This window comes from Passer montanus, unplaced genomic scaffold (assembly GCF_014805655.1).
Source record: "Passer montanus isolate IOZ18808 unplaced genomic scaffold, ASM1480565v1 scaffold136, whole genome shotgun sequence".
NCBI lineage: Eukaryota > Metazoa > Chordata > Aves > Passeriformes > Passeridae > Passer > Passer montanus.
In genome coordinates, this window is record NW_024360497.1 from 159,800 (window position 1) to 176,771 (window position 16,972).

A 16,972-nucleotide genomic window follows, 5' to 3' on the forward strand; every position below is an offset into this window, starting at 1 on the left:
CAGGAGTACTGGAGTGGGACAAGGCAAGATGTAGTGCACTACAAGGAAATAGTCAGTCTTAAGCGGTTTCTCAGAATTTTATATGGCTTGAATCATGTGTTCCACTACCTTTCCCCAAGAAGGTGTTGAGCCTTTCCTGAACTCTGATCCTGGGTCAAAGTTCAAGATTGTTGTGCCCTGTAGAACTGTGTCTGGGAAGCAGCATGGTTGTTCTTTAATGCTTTAAATAGGCAACAGGAAGAGAGAAATTAGTTGAACTAAAGGCAGTGTTGACACACGACTCAATATAAATTATTAACCTATGTGCAAAGGTAGAAGAATTCTGTTGATTTGGGACAGCCTGTAGCAGGATCACTGGAAGGGGAAAAAGACATAATCAGCATGTATCATTCTCCCTGCCCCTTCCCTGTGGAGTAAAGCCTGATCACAGAAGGGGAAGGATATGGATTAGCCTTAGCAGTATCAGCAGCAATGATTAGTGCAAGCAAACTGCGTGTCTGCCTTGAATGGAACTCTTCTGTGAAAGGAAGAGAGTTTGCACATCCAAGTGATTGAGCTGTCTGCTGTTTTCTCTGCTCCTGACTCTCACTCTTTCTGCAGTGTCCCAGGTAGGTTTTATGTAGTACTGCACAAGCTAGTAGGGACCCAGCCTACTTCTGGGAACAAAGGAACAGCAAATGTCTTCTGCCGTTGCGTGGTGAAGAATGGATTTCTTGACCTATCCTGTTCAAGTTTTAATCTGTGGGTTGCAATAGAGTGCAAGAGGTGTACTTTTATCACTTGAAAAATTGGACAAAGATGCCGGTCTGCTAAATACAACGGGGAGGGGTGGCTTTTAGACTACAGTTAGTTGATTTTTTTGTCATTGCCTTTATTCTAGAATATTGTGGGTGATGCTAAGCCTAAGGAAAGAGGTAATGAAATTCCATCATCTCCTGAAAACCAGGAGAAATTTAAAGAGCAGAGGAAAGCAACAGGTAATGCAAAGAAAGACGAAGATGAAAAGACATTAAAGACTGAGAAACGAGTTAAACAGCCTGATAAAGAGGGAAAATTTATAGTCATCTCGGAAAAAAGCAAGATCTCAGAAAAGAATATACCTAAGAATGGAAAAGAAGATAAAGAGAATATATCAGAGAATGATATGGAATATTCAGTAGATACACAAGTTGAGAAGAAGCCTGAGAATGACAAGGTAAAGAGTCCACAGGAAAATGTGAAAGAAACTAAGCGAAAGCGTGGCAGACCACCAATAACACCTCCCACGGGTATGTAGCCAAGCTTAAATGTTTAGGCATGTACCAGAACACTTACAAACTTACCTAAATTAATAAGAAGTGTCATGCTCTTTCACAGCCTAAATGTCTAGAAAGTCTTAAAAAAAATTAAGTTCATCTTTATTCAGGACAGCCAGGAACATACTGAATTTTGGAGCCTTGGTGGTTTGGTCAGAGATTGGATTTAGGCAAGTAACCATCACGTAATATAAAGCATACCTGTAGTAGGTTTAAATACTACTGTACGGGTTTTAGAAGGCCAGATGAAGCTGTATTTATGCAGGCCCAGTATTTTAGATTGTGAGGCTTGGGAATTTGTGTTAGTGTTTCACAGCTTTGTATTTAATCAATTTTTCTTCTGTTATGTGAACATTAGAGCCAAGTTCTCAGACGCTGCAGCCCATAACTTTGGAGTTAAGACGTCGGAAAATACCTAAAGGAGGTGATGTTCCACTGAAGCGTCCCAGGATTGAAAAAACGTTGTGTGAGTTTTTTGATATTTATCTCTCACATTATGTGTGTGTGTATAAATATAAAAATTCTTCAAGCTTAATGGATGGAGGAGGGGTAAAATGGCTATGGTATTAATCTTGAACTGTGATAGATGCATTGACTGAAATACAGCATTTGTTTTTCATAAATTTGCCATTTATATGTGGCATCATCATGCTGGAATTCCCCCCTAAATCTTTAAAGTTGATTTTGGATAAAGGAGGCATAAGTTGTGAGCCTTGATGGAAAAGTTCATAGATGTATGGGTGGCAGTGATTATATTGCCTCCAATGTATATAAGGCTGCAGAAGCCTTAGAAGTTGTAGGAACTCTTCAGTTACTAGACGGAGGATTAAAGCAAGGGCAGTTTAATACTACATAAATATTCATGCCACTGCAGTTGAATAGCTTCTATTTTATCTTTGGGTGGAGGCTGAAGAACTTGAGTGTGTTGATGAGGAAAGAAATTTATATTCTCTGTAAAAATGTCATGGCCAAGGAGATGAAGATCTAAAGAAAACTTTGCTTTCTTAATACCACAGTCTTAAACTTCAGTGTGTGTAGGTTATCCAGTTCAGTCATGGCTTTTTGTATGTCTGAATTGTCTAATCTTAACTCCTTTACATCTGTGGAACAGTTTGTTTAGACCAGCTCCACTGTAAGGTGATGAACACACCCCCACTGCTCTGCAGTATGCCTTTGTGTGCATTTTACTGAGTGGAATTTTTTTTCTCAGTAAGAAACTAATAAGATACTGATCTGTATTCATACTTCAAATCTTTTACTAGAAGAAAAACGTTGAGTGCTTTTGCTGTATTTTTATGCTTACTTGTATCTTATTGTAGCTTTTACAGAGGCCTGATTTTCCAGGCTTTTTAGCTTTTGGTGCAAAAATCTCCTTAAGCCTTAATCCTTAAAAAACACAATTTCAAGGGAGTCACAGGGAGGGAAGAACTTGAAAGTTTGCTTGTGATCTGTTTGTACTCCTGTAACTGCATAGTACCATTAAATACAACTGTTCCAGCTCAGGAAAAATTTAAGAACTCTTCAGATAATGCTGAGAGAGACCAGATCAGGAGGCGATCTTCAAGACTCTCATCCAGTATTAGCCATGAGATTTTAAATACAGATCTTGTCACAACTTCCACGGAAATTCAGACTTGGAAAGATGCAGTACCTAACCAAAATGAATCTGAGAAGGGTAAGTGCCTTCACACTGTACCCCAGATTTTGTGATGAGATTGGTCATGTGGTTGTTGCAAGCTTCATATTTTCAGTTGCTAAACCTGCAGGCTCCATATCTGCCATGAAAACCTGTTTGCATCAGCAGTGCAGGGAAAAATCATGTAAAGTTTCTATTGCTCTGCTGCCCTGATTGCTTTTGGCTTTTGATTCCCTTTCTGTTAGTAACCTCAGCATTTCCCTTGGGTGATGGAAGCTTTTCCAGTAAAGGAGAGCTCCATAGGCTAAAAATATCCAAGGAGATAGTTGGTTTGGGTTTTTTTGATTGATTGGTTTTCTTTTGTAGGGAATGTAGGTTCTGATTGTGAAAATGAGGTAATTTCAAAGTTTTAACACTTTCACATTGTAGAAGTAACAGCCCTCGTACTGAATTCTCATGGTTCTTACAGTTTAATCCTGTTGTTGAACACTAAAAGCATCAAATGGGATGCTTTTATGCTTAAACAGGGTTAAGATAACACTCCCTTTTCTGCCCTGTGCTTCACTGCCTTTCCCTTTTGAGGGAGCTCTTGTAGTGGTACGAGATCTGTCCTGTTCTGGGCTATAAACAGTTAGGTTGTGTGTTTCTAAGCAGCTGTAAGCTCAGAAGGGTACAAGTTAGTTGTGTTGCAAAAATTGTGTGTGACCAAGAGCATGGATGGGTATTTTTCTTCATTATAATGTGATGAGGATTCCCCCACTCCCCCCCCGCTCTGTGTTCTGAAGTATGTTTTTGTGTACATTTTGCTCAGGGAAATTTTTTTTTCTCATTCTAGTCCAGTTAGAAATTCCTGTTGAATCTGACCAAAGTCTTGGTGAACAAGGATCACCTGGAAACACATTGCATAGCACAGCACTCAGTACAGACGCCAGTTTGCAGGAAGAAAAAGCTGAAGACACTGAGTCTTCCTCTGTTCCTGTCAGAACTCAAGAAACTTCTGCTGCTACAGGTTCAGGTTTTTCATACTTAATGTTGATGCATTTCTTAAGGCAACTGACACCGGGTGTTTTGTACTTGTGCAAGTGTTACAAGGGAGCATTTTTGCAATGTTAACCTTGGTAAAAAAAATGCATATTTTTATTCCTTGTGGACTCAGTTTTAGTCTTATGCTTTCAAGTTGGACAGCAATCTTAAAAGTGGAAATTGTAATTTTTAAATGACTGGGTGTAATATTTTCAGCATGACGATGAAGTTAACAAATGCTTGTTTTCAGTGTTTGGAATTCTGAATTAAATTGAACGTAACACCATAAAAGGTCAGGTTCTTTTCTTCTAAATCTGCTGCACGTATGTGGTAATACTACTGTTACTGCTGTTTGGAAATCCTCATTGTGCATTTTTATATCCTTATGTTTAGACTTGGAGGCTTTAGTGCAAATTTATGAAATAGTTCAAAAATTTCGGTGTCTGTTGTAATACATTTATTCTATTTTCTCTTAGCTGGGGAGTGTTCTTACCTTGCCTTTTCAAATTAAAATTTCCTGTGCAGATAGTAGACTGTCAAAACATGGTGCTGTCCTGTGATTATTTCTCATAACTTTAATCTTTGTATAGACAGCTAACTGGGGAAACTTGAAGTATATATTTCCTAGTTTCTGCCCTATTTAACAAGTTTAATTTTAAGTGTAATAGAGCACTTGGAGAGATTTACGGTTTCTCAACATTGCTGGAGTAATCTCAATGTGTTGTTTGTTGGTTATTTTAAATTTGCCTCTTGTTTGCACTTACCTTCTCTCACTCACTTGGGTATAACTGTTCAAGTCACATGTCCTCTCCCTTTCCACTAATGGGTGGAAAGTGCTGCAAGGAACTGACCTCTTCCCTTCACTTAGGTTGGATGTGTAAATGAAAATTTACACATTTACACTATTTAGAAATACGAGCTCTTTTTGTGTTGGTCTCCTTCAGCTATTGCTGAGCATTTGTAATTTGAGTTTGAACTCAGGAGAATTCCAACTGAATGTTTAATATTTGTGTGTGTAGTGTGATTACATTAATGGAATGTGTGAGATGTGGCCTGAGCTTGCTTCATTGGATACAAGCAGCAAAGCTGTGGGAACAGGGCTTGGCTAACACCTGCCCAAAGGCTCTGATAGAGTTTGTGTACTCTTGTTTCTGGCTTTCTTCAGGACTTGAGCAAGCTCGATTAAAGGTAATTTGGGAATATTCACTCTCATTGAATTCTGACCTGAAGCACAACACTGTTTTTTACATAAAAATCCACACTTCTGAGTGTTTCAGTTGTTTCAGTTAACATTAGAAATCAGACATGCACCTGAGTGGACATCCAGGTGTGGCAAGCAGGTGTTTTTATTGTAGAGTACTCTTAAGGATTGATGATAAAAGCTATGCAGGGTCTTGGAGTAAATACTGTCATCTGAAATCCGAGTGCAAAAATCTACATTTCTATACTTAACCAGCATTAAAAATGTTATTAACAAGCAGTTTTAGAAAATCCATATATTCTATCACAGAAGAATCCTTTGTAGTTAAAAGTGGATCTGTGTTTCCTTCTCTGTGCTCTGTCTTGGTTGTAGGATTGTACTGGTACACACCAGTGCTGATGAGCTGCTTGATGGGGGAACAGCAGGGCTTGGTATTTTACCTGGTAGTGGTGCATGTGTGTAGCAGCATGACAATGACAGGTGCCTCTAGGTGGGATCTGAAAATACTCCTAAAAATCACCAGTGGCTTCTGCTCTTATGGAGGGGTAGGTATGTTGCTGAGCCCAGGCATGCTGTCCTAAAAATAGCTGCTGTTGGAGACTGGGAGCTGAATTAAATAATTTATGCATGATTATCAAGGGTACAGATAGGCTCCAGAAAGAATAACTGTGTGTCAGGCTGTTATGTTCATTAGTCTGCCATGTGTTTTAAAGAGATTTGGGGCTTGGGCAGGGGGCAAAGTACATTGTTGGAGAATAGGTGATGTGTGTGGGAGAAGAGGGTGTCTGTTGCATGTGAGGTTCCCACAAAGTACAGCATGGAAGTTAGTAATTGGTAGCTTTCCGTATGTAGAACAAAGGCAGTATTGTAACCCAGTATTACCATTACTATTTATCTGTAGACTTCAATTCTAGTCACTTAATGAGAATGAATTATCTTCCTGTAGGAGAATACTGTAAAACCTGTGTTTTCCTCGGTGTGATTTGTTAATGTCATTTTTGGCATTGTTGAGTAGTACATTCTGGTAGTACAAATTTTATCTTGCAGGATGTATAGGAAGAACATTATTTCTATAGCATTTGAATATCAGGAATTTTTAAGGACATGAGCATTCCTTTTAAAGGGTGTTTTTCTAGTCACTGGTTGGTAGATTATTCTAGATTAATAGTGGTTGCAGATACTTATAACAGCAAACACAGTTTGGAGTCTTCCTATGACTGAGATATTTTAAAATGTAACATGTTCTAAAAGGGCAATATAGCACGGCTTGTCAAAAATGAAGTTCCTTTTAAAAAAGCTTCATCGAAATTCTGAATAATTACATGTACTGAAAGATTAGAATCCTGTTTTGCTGGCTTTTGGCCCCCTAATGACAAGAAGGGGTGATCAGAATTTAGCTAAATCAAGCTGTCTTTCCAAAAAATATGTGACAAGTCAGTTGACAAATTTTTGCAGACAGTTAAAGCTCTGCATACATGCAAAACCAGAAGCATTTCATAGCTGCTCATGTGAGTTTACTGTTAAAAAATCCTTCAGATTTAAAGGTGAGCTGCCTTTGCTTTGTACACATCTGCTGTTGTGTTTGTAGTTGTATTTGCTAGCACTCTTGAAATTATTTATTTATTTGCATAGAGGTTCATCAAGGATTTTATTTGCTTTATACTTACACCTGCTTTTCTGATTTTGTTCTGTTAGCTTTGGGTTTCAGTTAAGGAGAAGCCTAAGACCTTTTCATCAGTTTGAAAGAGCTGCTGTTTCTCCTGCAGCTCACCTCAGTAGGCTTTAATCCCTTCATGATAGTGTGAAAGTTCTATTTTTGAGCCTAACAATATGTGGGAGGTAAGTCAGTCCATCCTGCCTTGCTCACGTAATGCTCCTTAGGGTGGGGCACCACAATCTGGTCACAGTGTTTCAGTTACAGGTCAAAGTGCAGGTAAAGCCTTCACATCCCCCCCACCTGGCCCCTCCAAACCTGCCTTCAGGTGTGAGTGGTGCACTGCAAGGCTTACGTGCTTTACTGCCCAGTACAGGCTGCTTTTATTGGTACCAATTTATTTCCAGCACAGGGGGAAACTGGTGAGTGGAGTGTCGTAGGAAATGCTGTCTTGAATAGTTCTTGCAATGCCTAGTAATGTTACAGCTCAAAACCTCACAAGTTTATAAATATGTAATGATCAGTGATTATTGATGATGTTATGTCTTTCTTACACCAGGCATCTCCTTCTGTGGATTCTGGATGCCCTGGAAATTCTTGGATGCTGTCCTTACCTAAATTAGCTTGAGAAGAGCAATTAAGCAAGATGGTTTTTGTTTCACAACTGACATATTGAAAGGGAGAGGGTTTTTGAAAATGAAGGAAGAAATGTAGTTTGAGAGCTACAGGAAAAACAACAGAAGATTTCAGAAGAAATAAGTTGAATGAAATAAGTAATTAGTGAGGACACTGCCCAGTGGTGTCAAGTGGTCCAAAGCACAGTGTGAAAACTGTCAGCTCAAGCATGTTTGTTACCATGACCTATCATGATGATAATGTGCCAGAGAACATGAATTTTAGAGAGTTTCAGTGTGTTTAATTCAACAGCAAGTGAAGAAATAATTTGATCTTCACTTAGTATTTCTTTGGAGACCAGGAAATAGAAAGTGAAGGTCTCCTCATTTTAGCCAGCAGTTGTGTGTGGAAGTCTAATGGCTTGAAACTGTAGTAAAGCCACCTTTAAGTGGCGGGAAACGGGAAGAGTTCTGTGTGGTGCTGGCTTCTTGGATTGTTTACCAGGGTGTTGCAGGAGATGCCACAGGATGGCAGACCTTCAGTCAAGGTCTATTTTTATTGATATATATATTTATTGCTGCCAAATAATCCTGTCCCGACAGGAGTCATGTCAAAGAGAGAATTGGTGATAGTGTAAAAACACCTCTGGTGGACTTGGAAGCTTCACACTGTGCATTTTACAGTAAACTTACTGCTGAACATGGTCATAGCTTGACCCTTGGATAATTCAGCCCAGTGAAAAGTGGGAAGGATTGCTGATGGAAACACTAAAGGAATGTTTTTCTCTGTAGTGAAACTTAAAGGACACATTGATGTTTGACCATGAGTGTCTGTGCTTAATGTTGTAATGGCTGACTGAAAAGCAGATGAGGAGTTTGAATTTTGATTATAATCATGGGAGAAATAGCAGGTGTCAATTTACCATTCATTTTCCTCTGTATTCACAGAAAATACCCACCAAGCTCCTCTGTAAAGGCAATTGCCTGAAATTCTGAAGACAATACACCAAATTTATCTAGAAACCAATTTTAGTGTCGTATGTTGTGAGCAAAAATTCTGCATGTAAGGATGGTGGCTGCCCCTTTAGGTGTTGGTGTAAGATGTCATTTTCAGAGTGTACAGAGCAAGGGGTCTCCAAAGGCTCCCCTGGGTGGCAGAGTTGGATGTCAGTTTCCTGGTGTGCCTGGGTGACAGGGAGTTCTGTTGTGCTACTGTGCTTCTGTGTAAAGAAGGAAAATGTAGTGATGGGAATGATTGAAGCTTTGTTTCCAATTTTGTGGCATCGTCTGTATTTTTATTATTCTGAGTACATTCCTTTTGCACATTGCAGTTAAGCTTTTTGTCTGCTTCCTTTCCCTTTGCCCCATGTCTTTATTATCCCTATTTCTAACTTTAGCTAATGCAATAATTTCCTTTTTGAACTTGTAGCCAATCAGTTAGAAGCCATTCCCTATATCTTCTCCAGAATCTGTCCAGCTGAGTGGAGGGGAAGTGCTCTGAGCTTGGATGCAGGGCCTCATCCTGACAGTTGTGTGATGGTGTAATAGTTTCCCTTGTCATCTTTGTAATGTTTTTTGTTAAGTCTTTTTGACCCCATTAGTCCCTTCTGCTGCAGTTGTTTTCCAGCTTCATGTTGGTTACTAAATAGTAGCAAGTTCTCAGCATCTGTAGTCCGAAATGCTGGTTTTATTCCTTTATAGTCAAGAGGACCTTTCTGTGTTTGCTTACACTAAACCCACAGGCCATTGCACTGAGCCTTCCTGAAATATGTTTTCATTCTTCCTGTATGCAGCTTTTGATGGCCTGCAGTATATTTTGATTTTGGTAGTGGCAAACTTCATCATTCTGCAAGTGTGAGTCTGGTTTTGCTGCAGTCTTATTGATGTTCCTGTCAGCATGTTCTTGATGTGGTTATGCCCCAGTGTCTTCCTCCTGGTCATTACCACTGTGAAACACGCAAAACTAGTGTCTTTCTTTGTACTATTCTGTTCTCCAATTTCATTGCATATTCTTTCTTTCTTTTAACCAGCTTGGTGTTGCATATGACTTAATCTTTCCCTATGCATTAGGGTACAACTACTTGTGTTTTCTCCATGTTAAAGATTTGTTTGTACACGATACTTAAAGGCTGGATGTGCCTCAGATATAGCTGTCTCGAATGCTTCCCTGCTGACAACCTTTAAGTCTGCTGCTCAGTAACACCATTTTTGTTACTGCATGCTAAAAACTTGGAAACAAGTTGTACCGTGTTTTTACTCCAGGGTCATGTTGACACTGCCTTTAACTCTCCTGTTCAAAGCCTTACTGCACTTAGAGAAAATCTTACTCTTGTTCATAATGTTTCTGGGTACTTTTGTCTCTTGCTTAGAGCTACTTCTGATACAGTGTCTTAATTTTCATTCATGTGCTGCATCCCTTCAGTTTTTTAGTCATGGTTGCTGGGTTTGGGTCTTGCACTTAAACACTGCTTTCTTAATCCTGAAAGTCAAAAACTTGTAAAGATGGAAATAACAATTTAGTACTGGTAAAGCAAAATGAAAAATTGTATTTGGAAGCTAGCTTTTTTTAAAATTATACCTCCTTTTCATTGTTTTCTAGCTGGAGAGGGATTTTTTGATGCTGTGTGTGTGTTAGTGATGGATAACTGTGTAGATCTATTTAGATCTGTTTCCTCATTTTTACCTCTTATGAGTTGTATTGAGTACAGATACTGGTGATAGTAATCTGATTTAGTTCAAAATGTTTCTTTTGTATGTTTCTTAGAAAAAATATGAACTAAAAGTTCCTGAAATTCTTGACAGATAGAGCTCTGGGTTGCAGAGCAGTGCTTTGTGGAATAGGTGCCTTAAAAAGTTCCTGCATTTGAATCATTAGACTTTCCATACTTTTTTGAGAAACTAAGTAACATAGGGAACATTTTGTAACAGATGCAAGCAAATTTGTTTTTCATTGCTGCTTAGAAATTGAAATAAATTTCAATTTTACTTTTAAAACGTTCTGACATACTGCTTCTATTGTCTTTGAAAGTAACCAGCCTTTGGTGGCAGAACTCTGCACCCAGAAAGCAGGTAGGAAAATAATTGTAAGCAGAGGAGCAGAACTGATTTCTTGCTTTCACCAAAGATGTGAATAGTTGCGAACGAATAATCTTTAGCGTTCAGACTTACGGATGTTATCTCTGTGTGATTCAGTCTTTTATCTTTAGGAGCACCATACAGTGGTATCAGCTGTTGGGTAAGGACTCAGGGAAGCAAAATATTTTAACTTATTAGTAAAAACAGTGGCATCATTATAACCAGATTTATGAGCAGTGTAGGGTAGAGTTTTCTCTTTAAAGTAACTAACCTTAAAGGCAGATAAAGCATTAACATTTTATTTTTAGCATTTCATAGCTAATATGTGTGAATGCATGGTTCTTTTTGCTGTTTAAGTTTAGGAAACCATTTGGTAAATATAGCATATGCATGGGGCAATTTATCTGTTTTGTTCTTACAGTAACAAAACCTTGTAGGAGAACAGATTTTCTTGCATCAAAAAAAGCTGCAACTGTTGACCAAGATCACAAGTTTAGATGCAAGTTCTTGGACTGTTCAAAATCCTTCCGCAAAGCCAAGTTATTGCATTATCACATGAAATACTTTCATGGAGTGGAGAAGGCTGCAGAATCACAGCAGAACCCTGTAAAAAGAAATATTCAAACCAGAGCTTCTTTGGCTTCTGAAAGAGCTAATCAAGAAAGGTCAAAAAGAGGACGGACCACAGCTGGTTCACTGTGTAAGTATGCTGTTGATCTCTTTCTTTTTTTAAGCAGCAGCAGGCAGGACAGAAAATACCAGAAATCAATTTTCCTTTGGGCTGAAGGAGTCTCTTTCAGGGCTGTGTCTTAGCATGTTTCTGTATAGAGAAGCAGTATAATATGTGTGTACATCGTGTTGTAGAAAGGTATGAAGGTGTTTCTTCTTCTAGAATTCAAGATCAATTTCTGGTAAAGATCCCACTGTGCAGCTTCTCTTATTTTTTTCTAGCAGCTCACTTGCGTATTAAACCTTTGTTGCCTTCTAAAAACCCCAGTTTCCTGAGTTTCTGAGTTGATTTTCATTTTTCTCCTGGCTTACAAATAGTATTGGTTGGAGACCTCCATCCTTTTTTGTGTTAGGGAATGGTTTGGGTACCTCCAGTTCTCTCTTTTTTCTTCCTTATCTTTAGATTTTGACTTTACTTATCTGTACTTTACTGCCTTCAAGCACATACCTGGCTGGAAATCCAGTATGAGTTTCTGCATTATTTACTGTTCTATGTAATGAAAAATCCTAGTATTTAACAAGTGCAGTTTTTTCAGCTGTGCTTGAAAAAGATCTTCACACAACAGGTGGTCAATGGAAAAGGACAAAAACTTACTGATTAGCAAAAACAAAAGTAAGTTTTAACTGCTTTGCAGTCTGCAAAATCACATTCACTTCTGCTTCATCCTCGTTCTCTGAAGCACTCTCTGCCTGGTATGACACCAGAGTGGCAGTCTAGGTCAGGTGTGAACTGCAGTGGTTGTGGATAACCTGCACAGACTTGGCGCTTGTGGACTGATGTCTCTGTGTACTGCAAGTCCATAAGACTAGTCATGTCTTCTGTCTTTTCATTGAGCCTTTTTTATAAAATCCATCTTTCTCCTTGCTGAATTCCCTGATGTCTTTTGTCTTTGACGTTAATCTTTCATTAATATGTTGTTTAAGAATTACAAAGTATTGCAAGTTGCTCACAGAGCTCCAGCTCACTGCAGCAGAATATGTCCTGCCTTACTTTGCTTTGTGGCTGCTTTTCTTAAGAGTCCAGAAAATGAATTTTCATTTGAGGTGCTGCTGCTCGTTCCTAACAAGATATGTGTGACTTTACATACTGTAACTACATATAAACCCCAAATATTTCTGTATCTTTAAATAATGCAAAGGCATAAGCTTGGATTAGGTAGGAAAAGAGTTCTCTTTAAATGCATTAGGATGTAATGACTTGTATGTATTGTACTCTGCATGCAGCTGAATTGAACCCAAGTGTTGCCTAGAGAAACATACCTGAGATAGGCATGGTGTGAACACTGGCTGCTGACAGCTGCAGATGGATCAAAACAGGCTTTGTGCATGTCCTTTTCTTATACTTCACTATATTAGGTAGATTTTAGTGCTTAAGAAAAAGTGGCAGTTTCTAACAGATAAAAATTTCAGCAATCATGATTTTTATTATTCCATAAAATTGAAGATGCTTTTGCTTTAGGACCTCTGTCACACTTATCTCACAAGTTTTATTTTAGACCTCTGGAACTCACTCTTTATGCTGCACATAAAATAAATGGTGGGGTTGTCTGGTGCTGGATTTAAAGTGAAAGTACTTACTGCTTCTAAAGTTGTAGGAGAATGTGGAAAATTCAGTACAGTAGCAAAACCTTTTCTTTGAAGTGCTTAAAATTAAAATTTTAACACATAGAAAAGAAGATTAATGTAAGTGGTCTTCAGTGACCATTTTGTGAGATTTGGGAAAAAAAACAATTCAAATATAGTTGCTTTGCACTGGAGTGAGACTCCAAAGTTAAAATTTCTAGTATGTAAATTGTGCTATTTGACATTGGAATCAAAGCTTGAGTGAGCTGGAAAGGTTAGTGTGAGACTGATTTGAGCTGTCTCCCCCTCTTTCCAGGGAAGGTTCTTGCCTTTGCAGTGGCAAACTTGACAGATCTCTCAATTCTGTAGTTGCTCTGAATAGAGAGGAAGGAACTGCCATTGCCTGCAGCTTGTATTTTATACATGCCTTACAGAATATGCCTAAACAGAATGACTAGGACTTGGTGGCTACTGGATATGTTCAGGCAATACCTTTCTTAAATTTATCAGAAAGTAGTACGGGGTCATTGTGATGAGCAGCTCTTCCCTGAAGCGCCTGTTACAATATTGACCTCCTTGAGTTGCTGCTGCTTTGGTCTTCAGGAAAGAATTGTCCTTACATAGAAGAAGGCAGTTGATGTTGTGTCCCCCTGGGCTAAAGGAGATGCAGGTATACCTGCCCTCTGCTCTCAGGTTGCATTACACCTCAGGTGCATTGTAGAACCACCTACAGGCCTCTGTTAGGAGAATTGAGATCTGTACAAAATATGTGTGGATGTTTAAGCCTAAAAGAGGCTTTTTGAGTCTGGGCTGCAGATGATTTCGGTGGTGGTCTTAGATGAAAGAGTTGCTTAGGTTTTTGTGCTAGTTGAAATAGAGATGCTCTGTCAGAATAATTGCTTGGAAATTAAATACGGTACATTATCTGTGACAGTTTATGTCAGTTAACCACCTATTGATTGCTTTAATTAAAAGAATAAGAGTACAGATGTAGAGAACATTCTTAGTTGGAAGGGACCCATAAGGACCATTGAGTTCAACTCTTAAGCAGAACTGCATTCTGTGCCCATATGCATTAACCTTAAGACAGGTTACTTTCTTTGTGGTCCCTTTTGCTGCAAAACCCCTTACTTTACTGTTAAAATACATCATCCCATACTGCGACTTATGCCCTGCAGACACTGTAAAGAATTTTCTCTGAAGGCACCAGTTTTCTCTTTCAGATTTGTCTGTGTTATTTTGTATAAAGTGCTTGCAAAAGCTTTTTCTTAATAAAGATTGTTCTTTCCTGACCTATAAAAATGTTTTTTAATAGGTCATTTTATAAGAATGTTTTTTTTCCTGACCTAGACCACTCCAAGGGCATGAGACATAGAATAGTTTAATTTCTTTCTTTGTTACCTGCAAGTCACAATTTTGACATCTTGACGTAGAGTTTTTTCTGTATTCGTGACTTTCATCTTTTTAGTGAAGTCTCTCTGTTTGGAGATTTGCTAACATGTAGTTAATGCATTTGGGCTGTGAACATACCTTCTGAAATCCGAAAGGCAGGACTTGGGTGCTTGCACAGCTGATGTGTCCCCACATCATACCTTGGTGAAGGTCTGTACTTGCTGGATGCTGAAGATTTCTCAGGAAACACAAACCTCATGAACAAGTAGGGGAGTTGATAACAGAAGTGCCATCTGAGGTGATCGGTGTGCTCTTGATAACTACTTAGTACTGGTGTCAGCACAATTGTACTGACAGCGACCTCACAAGTTGATACCCATTGATTCCTAGGACATGGTTTAGCTCCTCAGGAGTTTTGGTAATAATGAAAGCTTAACTCAGTTTTGGGACTTCAAAAGCACTGTACAGTATTAGGCTTTGATTTGGAGTGTGGGTGTAATACAGTAGCCTCAGTCTGGCAAGTTGCTGCCACTCTTGGCTCTCCTGTGTTCCTTGCCATGAGGAAGAAACTAAAGGAACAGACCTGCAGTTTTTATTTTGGCTACTGTAAAAAATGTGGAGTCCATATAAATCACTTAAAGAAGGAAAAAATGTTTTGTCAGTAGATTTAAATTTTTTTATATAACCTCATTTTTAGAAAATTTTGCCTACTCAGAGTTATTTACAGTATGTCCTGTTAGTGTATAAACTACTCCATGCATTAATTCTTTACATGAGTAAACAAAATAGGTGTTTTGTCCTTACTCGTGTTACTGATGACAGCTCAGTTGTGTGTGAGTGGGGTTGGCAAACTTGTTTTGACATCTTAAGACATGTCAGGCATCTGGTTGTCTCTAACAGCTGTTCACAGGCAAACCTCTGGCGTGTTGTGTAGTGGTTGTAAGATTAATCCTTTGGGAAATTTTCCTGTTTCCTCTTGATTCTGGCTGACTGATGCCTCTTTGCTAGGCAGTGGGTGTGCATGGTGATCTACAAATATGGGCTTTTTCCATGTAGTCAGGGAAGATCTGCATAAACACCCTCTGTGTTTGCAGAGTTGCAGGTTGTATTTGGCTTATAAAGACAGTACTGCATAATGTTTCTGGGGGATGGCTGTAAGTCAAGATGAAGCATGGTCTTTTAGTTCTTGAAAATACCACTGGAAATTTCCAGCAAATGATCTCACAGCTGTGGATGGTAACTTTATCTGATTCACATACTTGGGAATGCTGAGTTATCTTCTTACCTGGGGTCCTACATCAGGGTTCCACAGGACAGAAAGCTACTGCCTTGTCTGTCGCTGAATCTCGATGTGTTTAGTAGTAAGTTTTCTAAAGCTCGATCTGTGTGGTTTCTGCATGGTTGAGATAATTTCATATTTCAGGTTTGTATGTGTTAGTTTCTAAGATCCTTCACAGCTTCTGGGTTGGCTCTTCATATGACAGAGGATACTTCTTCCAGACTTAGGAGAGAGAGGCCTGAAAGAACTCCATGGAAGAAGGCTGGAGGCAGTAAATCAGCAATCCAGTTCATCTGCAGTATCTTGTGAACATACGTCCTATTCCTGTTAGTAATATTCAGTGTCATCTGAGCTGGGAATTAATCTGCTCTGATGTTTAATCACAACATTATTGTTCGTGGACAATGAAAGTGACATTGCCCAGGGTGTCAGGAGGCTTTTTGTGCCCTTTGTGGTTTCCCTGAGATGGGACACAGGTGTATGTGTCTTCATGGGGCCTGCACAAACAGCTTTAGGAAACACCCAGAGATTCCCTGTGTACTCCTCATAGGAATCTCTGTGAGTATGGTCCTGCTGTCACTGCAGCCTCACAGCCCAGTACTCTGTGACTGGAGGCAGAGGAGTAGGAAACCTTCTGGAGGATTAAGGTTGGCTTGGGGAGACCAGAGAATGGAAACAGTTGGCACACTCTGCAGGTGGTACTAACGCAGAAAATTCGAATGTGAGAAATTTGCAATTTTTAAAGCCACATGCCTAAATATAAGGTCTTAGTTGTGTATGTTATGAATAATTGTTCTTTGTTCTTTAGGGAATGATTTTATAAACTGACCTGAGTTATACTTCTAAATGAAGAAGAAAAAGGACACTTTAGTGTGGAAGGCTTGTAAATTTGCATCTCCATGACTTCAGTTTTAATATTTGCTGTCCCAAAAGTTTAGGATAAATTTCCAGGTTTTTAATCTCATAATCTCAAATTTATTCACAACTTCTAAAATGTATTCACAGTGCTTAGAGATCTTGTAGACCCTCTAAATTTTCTTTTCAATGGAACAAAATGTTTCAAAACCTAGCATCTTTGTGTCAGTTACTGGGGAAAAAAAAAGGCATCCAGTGTATGATAGAGTACCATGACTCCTCCCCCAGGACATTGTTACAGTCAGCTGAGAAATCTCACATAAATATATTAACCTGTATGTCATAAAAGACAGGATGTATTCTTGGCAAAAATCTCCTTGAAATTAAGTCTCAGCTACAAAAACCCAGTGGACATGAAATAAAATTTTACTCCAAGTACCTGTGTGCATCTGTGTCAGCCCACAGGAAGCTGAGAGGCCTTGTGCTGTTTCAGACTGCTAGGATCAAGGTGAATATGGTGTTCTTAAATGTTAATTCATGACATTGAGTTGAGCTCTTGGGAGAAGGGAAGGTTAGGAGCCCAAATGAAGGCCGTCAGATGTGTATGGATTTTGGTATTGTAATTTTGAGTTTCACTGATGTGGTGTTCTGTAAAT

General features: G+C 38.9%; 1 protein-coding gene across 12 annotated transcripts in view; it reads left to right on the forward strand.

Annotated features, from left to right (window-relative positions):
- The window catches only part of PHF20 (PHD finger protein 20), a 63,405-nt gene that overhangs the window by 17,566 nt on the left and 28,867 nt on the right, over positions 1–16,972 (forward strand). For 9 of the 12 annotated variants that reach the window (XM_039699600.1, XM_039699599.1, XM_039699597.1 and 6 more), the window contains 5 exons: positions 881–1,268; positions 1,654–1,761; positions 2,794–2,970; positions 3,767–3,946; positions 10,920–11,198. In XM_039699600.1, the coding sequence (XP_039555534.1) occupies positions 881–1,268; positions 1,654–1,761; positions 2,794–2,970; positions 3,767–3,946; positions 10,920–11,198 (1,132 nt within the window). The remainder of the gene's footprint in view (positions 1–880; positions 1,269–1,653; positions 1,762–2,793; positions 2,971–3,766; positions 3,947–10,919; positions 11,199–16,972) is intronic. The other 3 variants (XM_039699591.1, XM_039699593.1, XM_039699596.1) reach the window with 2 other exon arrangements.